Source organism: Phaenicophaeus curvirostris, chromosome 1, assembly GCF_032191515.1.
Source record: "Phaenicophaeus curvirostris isolate KB17595 chromosome 1, BPBGC_Pcur_1.0, whole genome shotgun sequence".
In the NCBI taxonomy this organism is placed as follows: Eukaryota; Metazoa; Chordata; class Aves; order Cuculiformes; family Cuculidae; genus Phaenicophaeus; species Phaenicophaeus curvirostris.
Window position 1 is genome coordinate 6,698,456 of NC_091392.1, and position 15,556 is coordinate 6,714,011.

Here is a 15,556-nt window from a genome sequence, read left to right on the forward strand (position 1 = left end):
TGCTCTGCTGGGTGCACCGAGAGCTGTGCTGGGTAAGGTTGGCTCTTGCCAAGGGGCAAGTTTGCATCCCAGGAGCGTGTGTGTGTGTGCGGGGCAGGTGGGCACCGCATCCCTCTGCATCCCTGCCTGTCTGGGCAGCCCAGCGATGTGCCGTGGCTTTTTAATTTTTTTTTTTTCCCTCCTGCTTTCCCTTTTATTTTTTTTTTCCTCCCTTTCCCTCGTTGCTTTCCCTCCCCTCCCGTTTGACGTGCGCGGTTTTGGTGCAATGCGAATTATCTCCAGTCATTCAGTCAGGAGGGGCAGCGCCAGGCAGCAGAGCAGCGGCGAGCCTGCCTCCTCCTTTCTCCCTCCTCCTTTTTTTTTCCCTCCTCTTCCTCCTCCTCCTCCTCCTCCTCCTCCTCCTCCCATTGCCATAACAACCGCGCACAGCAGCCCCTCGGAGCTCGGGAGCCTGAGCATCCCAAAAGGGGAAAGGGGGGTGGAAAAAGAAATAGTGACCTCCCTCCAGAACACGAAAAAATAAAAAAGAAAAAAAAGAAAAAAGAGAGGGGAAAAAAAAAGAAAAAAGAGAAAAGAAAAGAAAAGGAAAAAAAGAGAGAAAAAAAAAGAAAAAGAAAAAAAAGGACTTTTTCGCGGGGTGGGACCAAAGTGACCCCAAGCCGCGGGTGCGCCCCGAGGAAAAAGGGAGGGAGGAAGGGAGGGAGCATCCCTGCGAGTGACTCCGTGGGGAGGAGAGGAGGAGGGGAGAGGGGGAGTGTTGGAGGGGGGTAGAGCAGAGAAAGTTGGGAGGAAATAGCCCAGGAAAAGTGACACTCGCGGAGCGCGGCGGAGCGCGGAGGGAATAAAAGCGGCGGCGGGGAGGAAGGAGGAGGAGGAGAAGGAGGAGAAGAAGAAGAGAAAGAAGGAGAAGGAGAAGGAGAAGGAGAAGAGGAAGAAGGAGAAGAAGAAGAGGAAGAAGAAAGAGAAGAGGAGGAAGAAGAAGAAGCCACCGAAGAGAAAGCAAAAGCCGCCCGGCCGGCATCGGCTGCCATGGCCCGGGAGAACGGGGACGGCGGCGGCTCCTGGAAGAAGCAAGCGGAGGACATCAAGAAGATCTTCGAGTTCAAGGAGACGCTGGGGACGTAGGTGTCGGGGCGAGGCGGCGGGGATGGCGGTGGGGGGCCGGGCTGTCCCTTTCCCCGGGGGATGCGGGCGGCACTCGGGGTCTCCGCGCGTGTTTTCGCGTCTGTGCGTGGATTTATTTTCCCTTGTGCCGCTCCGCTCATCCATCCGAGCAAGAAGTCTGGATCCACCAAGAAAAACAGACCTGGGAGGGGGGGAGGTGGGGCAGGAGCTGGGCTAACACCCCCCCTACCCTCCCAAGAAAACGAGGAAAAAAAAAAGAGGAAAAAAAAAAGGAAAAAAAAGCCATATTTTAAAATATTCATAATCTGAGGAGATGGGGAAAGGCTTTCTCTGGATGGTGTAACTGTAAATAGATGCGTCTGACTCGCGTGCTTTCCCCTAAAGCCCATGGCTGCGTCTATTCGTGGACAGACGAGCAGAAATAATCGGAGTGGATTGGATGTGTTTGAGCTGCGATGCTTAAATGTTGTTGGGGTTTATTTCTGTTATTTATAGTGGCGGGGCATAAAGATTAGTAAAACGTTAGAGGGTTTGTGGTTTTTTTTTTTATTCAGAAGGCTGAGAATAAACATGCGCAGATGGTGCAAGGGAGCGGGGTGCGGGCTGATGCTTTTTTGGCTGAGCGGGAAGTTTTATTTCTGTTAAAGCAAATTTTGGCTTATAGGGTATTGTGGAGGTGAGGTGGGGAGCTGGGAGTGATTAAAGAGGTCAGCGTATGGGCTGCTGTATATGTGTACATAGTAATTAAGGTTGCGTTGTATTGAATCGTAGAATCATAGAATAGTTTGGGTTGGAAGGGACCTTAAAGATCATCCCGGCCACGAACAGGGACATCTCCCACTAGACCAGGCTGCCCAAGGTCCCATCCAACCTGGCCTTGAACACCTCCAGGGATGGGGCAGCCACAACTTCCCTGGGATGCGTATTGGACGTGCTCCTCATTGCTGTGTCCCACCCCTGTGTTAATTAGAACTTCAGGAGTGTCTCTAAACCAGTCGTCCTTAATGTCAAGTAGTGCTTTTCATACTCCGTGGGTCACTTCCAAAATACGGTTGAACAAGTTTCGACTGTGATATTTCAGTTTCTTTCTGCTTCCAAGGGAGGGCTCTCTATAAACAGAGTATTTCTGGTTCGTGGGCTCCCTGATTTCCCATGGACAAACTGCGAGTAAGAACCGCGCAGGCCATTTCATATGGAGGTGGGTCACGCAACTCTCTTGCGATGAGCAGATAGTGCAGCCCTCAGAAAAACACTGACTTAGCAAATCAAATCAATGTCTGTCTTGTAAGGTCTTTGAAGAAGCAGAGTGCAGAGTGAGAGCCCAGTGTTAAGGCTCATTCTCGTCACCTTCATTGAATTTATGCTGTCAGAATTTCATGCCGGGAGAGACGTGTCCCTGCTTGTCACCTTAGACATACAGTTCCCTTCTTGAGCGAAGGGGTGGTGGGGAGGAAGGTCTTAATGCAAAGAGATTCTATAGAGAAGCAGGACAGTTTGCTGTGGTTTCCATGATACAACTCTCTGGTATCTTCCTGGCTGTGTATGAAGCCGTCTGCGGGGGATTATTTGTGCCACTATTAAAACAGAAAGAATCAATGTTGTAGATTGATTGTTGTACCCCACTGAATTTAGTGGGAGCAGGTGTAGGAAAGTAAAGGAAAGGAAAGGTGGTCAGAATTAGTAGTTATGCATATTAGGATGGCTGCTGCAAATTAAATTCATTAACTATAGCCAATTAGTGCCTTGAACTATTAACCATCGCCTTAACCTCACAGTTTGGTTAGTAAAGTCCTTTGTGATGAGTGTGGAAGTTGCGAAGTTTTAAAATTGAATTTCATAGTCAATCTAGAGTGTTGTAGAAAATGAAAATCACTGGATTACAAACCAGAGCCTGTATAAAGAAAACTGAGCTGTTCTCTTCTCTGTTCCTAGGCATATTAATAATGAATGCATGTGCATTTAACAGCCTACACATCAATTCCCTTCTGGGTGTGCATTCTTTAGTTTTGGAGAGCAGGCTGGTAATTAGAAGATTTGAATCTGAGTTTTGGTTTTGTCCTTGGCCGCCCACCAGTGCAGCACCTGCAGTTCCTACCAGCTCTGGTGTGACTTATCAGGGTGTGAAGCTACTGAAGAATTTAGGCCATCACTGTGCAAGCCATTAAAGTACTTGTTCCATTCCCACTGAAGGCAATGAAGGTCTGTGTGTTCACAGACTCCAGCAGCAGATATACACGGCGCAGGAGTCCCTAAGATAGGACGTATTCTTAGCTATTGATAGGAAAGAACTTAAACAGAATTTAAGCAAAAGTCTAAATAACTTCAGAGCATCTGGACCAAAACGCTTTCCTCTTGCATTATGTAGAAGCAGGGATAAAATCTGCTTCGATCCCTCCTGCACTGTAACGCTGAACCCGTGTTCAACATCCCTGGGTTGATCTCACCATCTAATAGATTTTTCTCTAGCATGGACAGGCTTGGGGTGAGAATCTTGGTGTCTCAGATGAGGTGCTCTGGATTAGTTTAGTAGCTGTGTTTTACATTTCTCTGCCACCTTCCATTTCAGGGTGCCAAAGAAAAGCACTTTTAACAGAAAAGCAGCCTTTTTTTTTCTTCACACAGCAGTCTTAACTGTGTGAAAGTAGTCTTAGTTGGTTAGGGAAAGAAAAGCACTAAATCCCCAAACCAGGGAAGAAAGTGAAAGAGAAGCTTTAAAAACAAATTTTATTTCAAATGCATTGATTTGTGAATGTTCTGTCTATGTGTGTGCTTTATTAATGATTTGTTCTCTGGAAAGAGGCTTTCATCTGAGTAAAGGCTTTTCAGCGGATCTTTAACATGAGAGAGCTGGAATTGCTGGAATTATTAATAAGATCCTAAGGCGGTTAATCATTATATAATTTGGGCTTCAAGGAACCTGTAATGAGTACCCAGCTCTCTCTTCCAGAGCTGCAATTAATTATTTAAATGTCCCTGTAAATCATGTCCAGCCACATTGATACTGAAATAGGCATCCGGAATCGGATGTCACCTCCAGATATAAGAAAGTAGCATTTTTCCACTCCAAGAATTGTTTCCTTCGGTGGCTGAGGTTTGTATTTTTTTGTTGTGCTCAGTGCTACCAGGTAATAGTGTTTTCCTAAAGAAGTTACCAGCAGTGCTGTGGCTGGCTCAGGTGGTACCCAAACCTGCATTTACCCTATTCTCTATTTATGCAGTCCCTGAGCACGTGTGATCTCAGTTTGGGGCTGCATCCTCCTGGGTACCAGGGCGTCAACAAAATAGTATATTATCGATAAAACACAAATGCATAAATTCTAGCTTTTAGGTCTGTTATAAAGTATAATTTATAGTTTAAATATATAGGTACTATCTCTCTGAATAGATATATACAATGGTCTCGATCCATTCTTGGACTGCTTCAGTTTGGGGTGCCAGTGTGTATGGGTCTGCAGTGACATGTTGGTGGATCATGTTCTCATGTTATTAGTGTGCAAGTTGAGTTGGTGCCTCTGCTTGAAACTGGACCTGTTCTCTACTAAGCCATTGAAAGTGAAATTGCAGATCCTGAAAAAAAAAGCAGCTATGAAGAAATACACAGACTAAATCAAGGATAAAATAAAATCATAACAGCAGGCCAGGTTCTCAGCTGATGCAATTGGGAGTCCCTTCTGAGTCAAGACAGGCAGGCTGAGGAAAAAAGGGGATTTGAATGACTGCTTATCTTTTCGACAAATTCACCTGTTGTAACCCTACTCAATTCCCAGGAATGCTGGGGGTGGGGATATTTGCCCCAGCCCTTGAGAGATGGGAAGTTTCACAATAGCAGGAATCTGATAAGAAGATGAATGAAAGATCATTTTTTCTGCATATTTAAATTATATTATGTCTGAGGCATTTTAAAACTCAGATGTTGACATTCAAAGAAGTAATAAGATATACCATGTCACCCACCAGCCAAAGAGGAAAGCTTCCAATCATTTGGTCTGTCTAATCAGATCAGCCCCACATTTCTAGGGTATCTCTCCTTTGGCCTTATTGACATTAGAGTTAGGATGAAGTTACAATATTTAGAAAAGCTCAAGCTTACTAATTATGGAAATATTGGTGCTGTCCTTAAAAATGATGTGGTAGATTCCTTAGAGCTGAGTAATGATAACAGAGGGAGTTGCATGTATATAGCCATTATAGCTAAGGGCTGGGTGGGAAGACAAATACATTTCAATGTTGTGTCCAATACTTTTCTAAAATACAGTACAGAGAAAACTTATAGGCAGTTCTGTTTTTCTCAAGGTCTCTACCATAATTTTTGGTTTTTCTGTGTCCTGTGTCTCGTCCATACTGTGACTCCATTTGATGGGCTCCTGGCACTCTTCATGACTCTTCTACTTATCCATATGTGCCCGTTCATGCTGTGAAACGCAGTCACTCCACTTCCTACTCTCATGTATTTTCTTCTTCATGCACACACACGCACATTGTCACAAACTCCTATGCACTGTCTCCCGTGTGTTTGTCCTCTCATGTCCTTCATGGTATCTTCCTCTGTATATGGCCTCACACTGACACTCGGGTTTTTCATGAGCAGGTCTGTCCCATGTTCCCACCTGTCCTTAGTTGCTCAGATCTTCCCAGGAGACAAGGCTGATGGACACAACTCATCCCCATCTCAAACCACGACTTCCACCATGAGAAGGTGCTGGTGGTAAGCTAGATCCTGGTGGAGGTGCCCCATGCATTTGAGTCATTGCTTAGAGAGGAGATTCTGGGAGGTACCAGTAGGCTCAACAGCTGGTTGTCTCTTGTAAGAAATGTTCCCTTCTCATCAACTGGGTGCCAAAAGCACTTGTTTGGGATTCAACACAATGAATCATCACTGTTTGGCTGTTAAACTTGAGGCATCAGGCAAATTGCTCAATTGTTTTTCTCTCCTGATTTTGGACATTCTCAAGAGCTACAGAAGCATGTTGATGTTTGTGCTTTCTCTGGCTCCTTGCCCCCCGTGAAGATTGAAGAGTTTGTCTGATTTTCATGTTTCTGCTGACATTACCAGCAATTTCTGCCTCTCTCTGATGACACCCTAGTGAGACAACAGTGGTTCTGTTAGACCGTTTCATCTTTCTTTCAGTTCAGTATTTTCCTTTTTTAAAGAAATTACATTAAGGAAACACTTCATGGTATAAAATCTCTTCAGGAGGGAAAACACAGAGTCTCAAAGGGCTGAAGTTAAGGCAAAGGTTTTAAGGAAGAAGGCTGATGAACCAGTAGGGTAAACTGTGAAGGCCAGTGGTTCCCATCTTCTCCAGGGTGATTTGTTGAGAGAAATCCTTTTGCCATCTAAAAGCTCTCAGGCCTTGTGCAGAAGTCACCAGGAAAGAGCCTGTTGTCCACATTTACAGAGGAAGATACTTCATGGTCATTTCTGATCTAAAGATCTGTAACTCTGGAAATCTTACCATCAAACCCACGTGGGTTTAGGGATAATTTGTGCTAAGAGGTGCATGGTACCTACCGCACCTCTCTAGCATCTGGAGGGGAGGAGTGAAAGCTGAGGTCCAGGTATTAATATTTAATTTAATGCTGTGAAACAACTCAGATGTTTTAGTTTGTGCACTTTATTCAAGGCAAGCAGAAAAAAATCTGTTAGGACTCCTTTAAGGTGTCACCTTTGTTTTAAACTAAGTAATCCTATTGGCTATCATGTGGCATAGTTTACTCTCCAGTGTGTTCTTGGAGGCTTAAAAACAATGAGTCCCTAATATATGCAATGTCAATTGCAGTATCTTGTAAAGTAGATTGTTGGTCTCCCTTGAATGCTTACAGAAAATAACAGGTTTGGATGTTCAGCTGGAATTGAAATATGAAAAAAAAAAAGCAAGATGGCCAATGGATTTAGAGGCTGACAGAGAAGATATTGGGGAAAAAAAACGTGCAGTCATTGGTGAGGAGGGATTTTTGAGAACTCTCAAAGCATGGTTGATAAGTGCTTTTGAACAGTGCCTGTTTGGGGCAACAGTGTAGCATAAAGGTCAATTTTCTTTCATCGTCTAAAAGAAAAAAATTCCAAAGTACCCCGTAATCAAAGGCTTTCAGGTAATGCATCATTTTAGAGACAACCGGTTTGCTCTGTTGTCAACTCATGTGTGTGCTCATGCTTCCTTCATGAACTGTATTTTCTACTAGTTTTGATGCCTTCCCTCTTTTTGTCCTGCCTTGTCTCTTTTTCCATGGCCTTTCTCTTTCATCTGTGGACTGTACTGTCTGCAGGTGTACACCTGCACACCTGTGCAGCCAAGAAGTGTGCCTGGCTGGCAAGGTGACAGTAAGATGTTTGAGTAGGGTTGGAATAGGACATTTGGGCTTTTTTTCCCCCATTTTTTTCACAGGGCTTAGGAAAGTGTGATCTTTGTCCAGGCAAAAACTTAACATTAGTACTCAGGACCTCAGTATATCCAATACCGTGTCCACTGCTGCTCTTTGTGTAGATGTGAGCTGAGGGCAAAGCAACCATAAACATAGTGGGTTTTGTCGGTTACGGAGGTAGCTGACTCCTTAAAACTTGCAGCAAGCAAAATCCAGAGGGTCTGAAAACCTGGTGGAGAGGTAATGGATGAAGTTGAACCCAAAGTTTTGGAGTCCTATAGTAATCCTTTAACCAAAAGTTTATCCTTCCCATCACAGCCACAACACAGTGGGTGTGAGAGCCTTCTTTGCCGCCGCTCCTGCCATCTGGAGCAGCCTGTCTGCTTCCTTCACCCTCCATCTGCTTTCACATAGTGCTGAAATAACTCTTTATGCTTTTTTTTTCTCCTTCCTTTTTGTCTCTTTCTCTCTGCTTCTGTGTCTGACCTCAATTATTTTTGTTGCCCCTCACACACAATTCTCCTGACTACGTGCAGAATATTGGTTGGGTTTATTTAATCCTTGCAAGCATCCAAGGATACAATTAATATTGAATAAATATTGTTGTTTTGGTTTGCTTGACAATAACAATCCTTATAAAAGGATTCTGAATTTATTGCCAGTAATGGTATCCACTTAACCAGTGAATCACAGTTTATATTCATGATTACTTGATAGGACCTAATTTTCTAGTCATTTTAGATAGCGTGAAAACAAGCTGGGACTAAACAGGTACTGTTAGTAAACAGGTAATGAGTGAAAGGAGGGATAAAAACTTCCTTGGGGCAGCAATCTGTCATTTTCATTGGAATTCAAACCACCTTGATTTCAGCACCTTTCTGTAAATAATAATTAACAGCAATAACAATAATTTGCACACATATGCGTGTGATTGGGCTGTTCTTGAATGACAAATAGCTTGGCAATCAGAATATTTCTCTTTTCTGAAAATCATACTGTTCCTTAAAACCTTTCTAGCAAATCTTAACACTGATATGTTTTTTTGTTATCTGACTTGGCGGTTCCTATAATTTTCCTCTGAATGTTGCATCAATCATTTTTTAAAAAGCAAACTATAAATAAAAGATTGTTAATAAACTTTTCAAGGCCTTTCACTGATGCTTTCGTGCTGAAAGCTGTGTATTGAGCTTTATGCCAGAATTACTCACCAAACAGATTGTATGAGGTTAAATTAAAATAATACTTTCTAGTAGATTTTTATTTTTTGCTGAGTTAAAAAACTATGTACTTTTTTTAACACTGGATGTGCTAAGAAAATGCTACTGGGACGCTCTTTTTTGGATCTAGTCTGCATGTAGAACAGCTGAGCACGAGGATGGAGATCCTCTGTAACAATAGATCACTGATTTTTCTTGCTCTTTTCCTGGGCAGTATCATATCTCACATTTAAAGCATCATCAATTTTGGATGAGAGGACTACATAACTATGAAGATAGTTCTTAAAGTATCTTTTACAATGGTCGAAAGGGGAAGAAGCAGAAAACATGCTGGCTTGGATGTATCGAGGATTTATTTAATTTTTTTATTTTCTTATATTCCCAAATGGAGATAAATTAAGCAGTTTCAGTCTAGTTGTGGTTTCCAAGAAGAGTGAAAAGGAGATGTTTTTAATGATGCAAATGAACATGGGCATTTACCATCAGCAGGAATAGAGTGCACCACGATGGCATCTCTACCCCAAGCCCTTTGCCTCTGCACTCTTTCTGCTTGCAGAAATGGATGGGCATCTGAGGGTAATACAAAATAAAACAGCACAGCCATTTGTGTTTAAAGAGTTGCAAAGGCTGAAAAGCTGACGTGTATTTGAGGGCTGGACACCAGTAAGTGAAATACGAAGGGTCTAAATTATTTGCGGGTTCTATTACTGTGCCTTTTATTGGCCTCAAATGAGATCAGGCACTGTTGAGCTAGGAGTACTAGGGACACCAGAGTAAAAGACTGTTTGTACCTAAAAGAACTTGTAGTCTAAATAAATAGGACAAAAATGCTAACACTGTTTTGTTGAAGACAGGAAAGTAACTTGTAAACCCAGAGCTGAGCCCAAATCTTAACTCCAGCTTTATGCAGTGGACCATCCCACTTCTTTCAGTAGCGGGCACTGTGTCAGCAGCAATGTTTTCAAAATGTATTTATTTGTATGTGATTCACCCAGTGTCATCACGTATAATTAGTTTTTACTGCTTAATGTTTGAAGATGCAAAGCACTGTCTGTATGCTATTGGTAGCAGCAAGTACGCTTTATTACTCTGTTGTTTCACAGGTGCTCAGAGGAATCAAGGTCTTTCCAGAGCTATAGAGAGCCAGAAGAGACCAGGCTGTTCTTGGGGTGATGTGGGATCACTCCTAGCAAGATCCCATCCTCCCATAGCAGCTTAAATAATTCAAGGGACCAGGCTTTAACTTTCCAACTAAAGTCTTTAGCTTCGACCCTGCCACCTCTCCTGTGATGGGCAAGGACTACTGGAAGAAAACCAAAAAAACCCAGAAAATACATAGAAAAACCCAAGCAGCAAAGAGAGGAGCTGTGTGGAGCGAGAAGAGCACTTAGGGGAATTGCAGCCATGGGGGAAACTCATCTGGGGAAGGCAAAGGTTGATAATCAAATTCAGCCATAGTTGAAAGAGACTGCCGGAGCATCCCTGAATAATCCTTCACTGTTATATTGAGTTAGCTTGGAGATTTAGCTGGGCAGAGTCCAATGGCATGAGGTTTAACAAGGCCAAATGCCGGGTCCTGCACTTGGGGCACAACAACCCTGTGCAGTGCTACAGACTGGGAGAAGTCTGTCTAGAAAGCTGCCTGGAGGAGAGGGACCTGGGGGTGTTGGTTGACAGCGACTGAACATGAGCCAGCAGTGGCCCAGGTGGCCAAGAAGGCCAATGGCATCTTGGCTTGGATCAGAAACGGCGTGACCAGCGGGTCCAGGGAGGTTATCCTCCCTCTGTACTCGGCACTGGTGAGACCGCTCCTCGAATACTGTGTTCAGTTCTGGGCCCCTCACCACAAGAAGGATGTTGAGGCTCTGGAGCGAGTCCAGAGAAGAGCAACAAAGCTGGTGAAGGGGCTGGAGAACAGGCCTTATGAGGAACGGCTGAGAGAGCTGGGGTTGTTTAGCCTGGAGAAGAGGAGGCTGAGAGGAGACCTCATTGCTCTCTACAACTACCTGAAAGGAGGTTGTAGAGAGGAGGGTGCTGGCCTCTTCTCCCAAGTGACAGGGGACAGGACAAAAGGGAATGGCCTCAAGCTCCGCCAGGGGAGATTTAGGGTGGACATTAGGCAAAAAATTTTCACAGAAAGGGTCATTGGGCCCTGGAACAGGCTGCCCAGGGAGGTGGTTGAGTCCCCTTCCCTGGAGGTGTTTAAGGGACGGGTGGACGAGGTGCTGAGGGGCATGGTTTAGTGTTTGATAGGAATGGTTGGACTCGATGATCCGGTGGGTCTCTTCCAACCTGGTGATTCTATGATTCTATGATTTCCTCCCATGGCTCACTTTTGTCTTCTGCCGTCTCTCAGCGTAAGTAAATCAGTACAGTATGTCCAGCCATAAAGCCTGCAGTGTTTTGGAAATTACAGGCACAGGCTCAGCAGAGTGCTTGGTGTGCGCTGTCAATGGCAGAAGATGCTGTGAACGTATTAAACTTGTTTCATGCCCCCTACCCTGTTTTTTTTTGCAGAGTACCTGAACAAATTCAAAGCCGTTGTCTTTTACTTCAGGACATTGTGTAGCTGGTGCCCGAGATATCTTAAAGACTACCTAAAGCTCTGAGATCAACATCAGCCTCACATCTCTGCATTAATGGGATTTCTTGCCGTAGGGATGTTATTAATTTGTTCAAAAGATGCAACATTTTTTCAGGGGAAAATCTGACACTGTTGAGCTTCTCTGTGGGCTGATGATCATCATAAAACCACCACCTCCTACTCTGAGTCCACGCCATGGTGTTTTGAGACACCTTCTCTAGCATAATTACATAGCAACCTGAATATTGCAAAGCAAACAAGCTCTCCTTCACCACATAAAATTCTCCCAGATGTAAAAAACAAAACCCCCAAACAATACAACCTGTTCCTTACTAAGAGACTGCTACACGTGTGTGCTCTCCTTTAGGAAGGAAGCAGAGAAGCAAATAACACATGGCTTGTTAGCCACATTGCTTGATGCAGCAGGGGAAGATGCTTAGATAAAAGCATTTATGAAACAGCATACTAGTGTGACTCCTGTCAGCCAAATTGCCCAGGCACTGGGGCACAAGAGGAGAAAACTTAGAAGGGAAATGTCTCATGTCACAGACTTGACTTATGGCTTAGGCATTTTAGGAAGCGGAAGGCTATATATTTAGAAGTTGATGGAGAATGTACTGAGAAATAAGTGTAAAAACCCAGGATTCTCTGTAGCACAGACACAGGACATACAGGTACTGCAGGCTTCAGGGAGGCCTCTGCTCTTGGGTATGTTGAGGTGTATCTGAAGTAATTTTACTGACTAATTTTCCTGGCTGTAGCCATGTAACTGTAATTTATGTCATGGACATAAATCTTACGCTCTTAAGAGAGAGACCTTGAAAGAACTCTTGCAGAGTTTTATAGGCAAGTCCATTGAATGAGTTTCTGTGATGAATCTTGTATTTTTAATGGAAAGTAAAGTGATTCTAGGATTCCTGAGTGACGGCTGAGATGATTTGTGTCCAGAAAATAAACGCGTGCCCTTCTGGCACTACTGAAAGAGAACATAATGAATACTAAAGCTGAGAGCGTGTTTGTTCTGCAGGTAAGTGGAGTTGCACTGGGGGGAAGCCAAAAGGGAGAGGTCTGGGGCAAGGAAGGGCAGTGCGATTCAGCTACAGGTAAATACCAAGAAAGACTCAACTAAATGGGAGACTTACAGCTTAACTGACTCTAGAGGCAGCTAGATCCCCCTGCGTGTTGATGAGATCTATGACTGCAAAAATTCATAGACATGAGTCCTTCAGACAGGATAGCTTGTACGCTGCACCAGGCAACACTTAATCATTGTCAATCAAGGGCCACTAAAATGACCAGCAGCGTCAGTGTCAGTGTTTGCTCTGGAGATGGTGTGGTGCTGTAACATCTTTATCTTGCATTGCTGTGTGGTTATGATGAAGGTTTAGGAGCCGTTTGTATACATATAAATAGATATAGTGTCTATGTGTGTGTGTATATATATATATGTATATAAAAATGTATATCTACGCACATATAGCGATATATAGTGAGCGATATATAGCGATGCATAGTGCTAGCGTCTTGTTACGCAACATGTTGTTTGGCGTCATTAATAAATACATAGAGAATGTCCTGTGCCAGTTGGTAGGAACTATTTAAGAGCATTGTGAACTAACTTATTCTGTTGTTTGAATTAATTTTTGTATTTGGGTTACATTTAGGTGAACGCAAGAGTCATGTCTGTTTATATCACCTAAGCTTCATTATTGTTGATGAAGGGTCTAAGGGACTTGATGATCCCTGTGGGATCTCAGGACATTGCATGATGATTCTATGATTCTATGTTTTTTGATGCCTTGTTTTGTCTTTCCATCTACTGAGATAAGACTTGGATCCAAACAATGGTTCCGTGTTTCTGTTCTTGTTCACTAGTTGTTTGCTTTCAGCAGTGGAGGAGGGGTAGTAGTTTTTTCACACACTGCAGAGATGACTTTGGTCATGCTTCACAGATGCTCGAATGTGTGGTGTTTGATCTTGCATAGTTTGTCACCAGAGACCCTGGAAAGCTCTCAAAGATGGGAGGTCCTGACTTTGTGATGTCCCAGATTCCCTACAGCCCAGGAACTGTGTGGTGCCCACTTGTTCACTAGTTCATGGGTCAAGTAAGAAGTGAGCATGATGGTCCTTCCTTCTCTTCTTCTCCACCTCCATTTTACCTCTGCTACGCTGAATCACCACTTTCCATCTCCCATCCAAATCTCACATGAACCTCATAGTTGGGTGCAATGCCATAGCTGCATCCCATAGATGTGCACAGCTGGGAAGCACAGCTGGAAGACATCAAAGTGCCTTCCTTTGTGTCAGTTAAGGGCTTTATTTGTTTATATAAAACACCCTCCACAGGAAGAAATGAAGGTGGTGTGAACCAGGTGGAGTCTGTTAGAGCTTTTCACGTGCCAACTTGACTGCAGCAAGTGGAAGGTGAATTAACTAACATTGTGGGAGATCTGTCTCAGAGAGCCCGTGAGGGATTCGCTTCTACAGACACAAGATTGAAGCAACTTCATTGACCACGTTTGACACCAGTCTACACCACTGCCCACGGGGTGATGGTAACTGCTTGTTGCCTTTTTCTACAGCACAGTTATGGGTTGCAAAGTTGTGTTGATTAAAAATCTACCATGCTAATGTCATTATTGCGGTGGGTGCATTAGTTTCTGTAATCAATTCCATTTCTTGCTTTTATTTAAGCGATACCCCTAGTGAATTAACAGTGGGTTAGATGTTCTGGTACTTTAACATGAAGGCAAAATATGGAAGAGAGGCAGACTAGTAGTGAAAATATTTTAAAAAAACAGTTTTGGCTTTGGAAAGTGCCTGTAAAGTGTCTTCCTGGAGGTCTCAGTGTGTGTTGGCTTAACATTTTGAATAGATCTTCCTGAAGTCAGAGGGTAGCACACAAAAGCACAGCAGACTTGTTTCTCTTCTCATTTTCTCTTAAATCATTTGTAGCAGTGCAGAGTGACTGTAAAAATCTGCCTTTGATGCACACAGCTTGGAAGTTTTCCTTTGGGAGTCAAGAAATGCCTATACTACTCAGCAACAAGCTGGAACAGCAGCGTTTTATGCTCCTTATGCTCAGGTTTCAAATAGCAATATAAAGTTACAAGGCAATGGAGGAACAGGTTGCAATTCCAGGACAGAAGAGGAAGGAGCTGAGCATGTCCCATGGAGCGATTTGCATCTTCTGCCAGCTCAATTGTTTGCAGGGATGTGCTGTGAATTTATTTAATGAAACAATACCAGTTAAAAATAGCCCTCCAAAAAGGAGGTAAAGGAAGGGAAGAGACACAAAGTACAAGAAGTTTTATTTCTTTTCATTCCATAGATGCTATAAATCAGCTGCTTTTTTTTCCTTCTGTCTTGTGTTATTAAAAATCATCAGCCACTACACTGAAATGGTTTGCAAGAGCCACTTCTCCAGGACAATTTCTAACTGAGAACAAAGAAAAACTGGTAGATGCTAGGTTGAATTAATGTGTCAGCAGTTGCTGAATTCAACTTAAGAGCTGTAAATGGAACCAATCATCATTTCTTAATGAGTTATATGAGAACAAAGAATCACAATGCTTGAATAATGTGTCACATCTCTATCAATGCTGCTTAAGCAATTATTCAGTTTGTTCAATGGTTTGACAAGGTAACATGACAAAATCAATTTACAAATCAGTTTAAATATAAATATGCAGTCCTTTCCCCCCTCCTTCCCCCCCCGGAATGTAATTCTTAAAGCCTTATGTTTTTCATCCTTACAATCCCTACCCAGTCATCTGTTTTCAGTGGTACTGCTTGGATGAAGTCCTGCATGGCCCACAGTGACATTATTCACCAGATCATTTGTCATTTATTCATCTCTGGTCTAATGAGGCCGTCGTCTGGGCCTTGGTGAAAATGAATGATGCATTGCTCTGATATACAGTGTAAGTATATTTTGCACTTAGCACCAAGGCTGTATTTTTCCAGGGTCCTTAAGGAGGTTTGGCCCTCAGCCCTTATTAACACTTAATGTAAATCTTTCTGAATATTTTATTCGTTTGGCAGCAAATGTAGGAGAAACTTGGTATGAGTTCCCTAGGAACTAAATAACAAGCATTGTACACAGAGGTGATACGATCATCTATTTTAATACCAGACCTTTCACCATGTTGCAGCAGACTGTGACTGGCAAAAGTCCCATCCCTGTTTGTAGTGATGGATATCTGCAGCAAATCACTGATAACGTGTTACAGGGACTGTTGCAGTGGACACTAAATGCCATCTCCAG

At 43.3% G+C, this 15,556-nt stretch overlaps 1 protein-coding gene across 4 annotated transcripts in view; it reads left to right on the forward strand.

The window, feature by feature from the left end:
- Positions 1-270: 270 nt before the first annotated feature.
- Positions 271-15,556, forward strand: part of CAMK1D (calcium/calmodulin dependent protein kinase ID) — a 231,728-nt gene continuing 216,442 nt past the window's right edge. For 3 of the 4 annotated variants that reach the window (XM_069871533.1, XM_069871701.1, XM_069871789.1), the window contains exon 1: positions 271-1,121. In XM_069871533.1, the coding sequence (XP_069727634.1) occupies positions 1,030-1,121 (92 nt within the window). In that variant the 5' untranslated portion in view covers positions 271-1,029. The remainder of the gene's footprint in view (positions 1,122-15,556) is intronic. The other variant, XM_069871623.1, reaches the window with a different exon arrangement.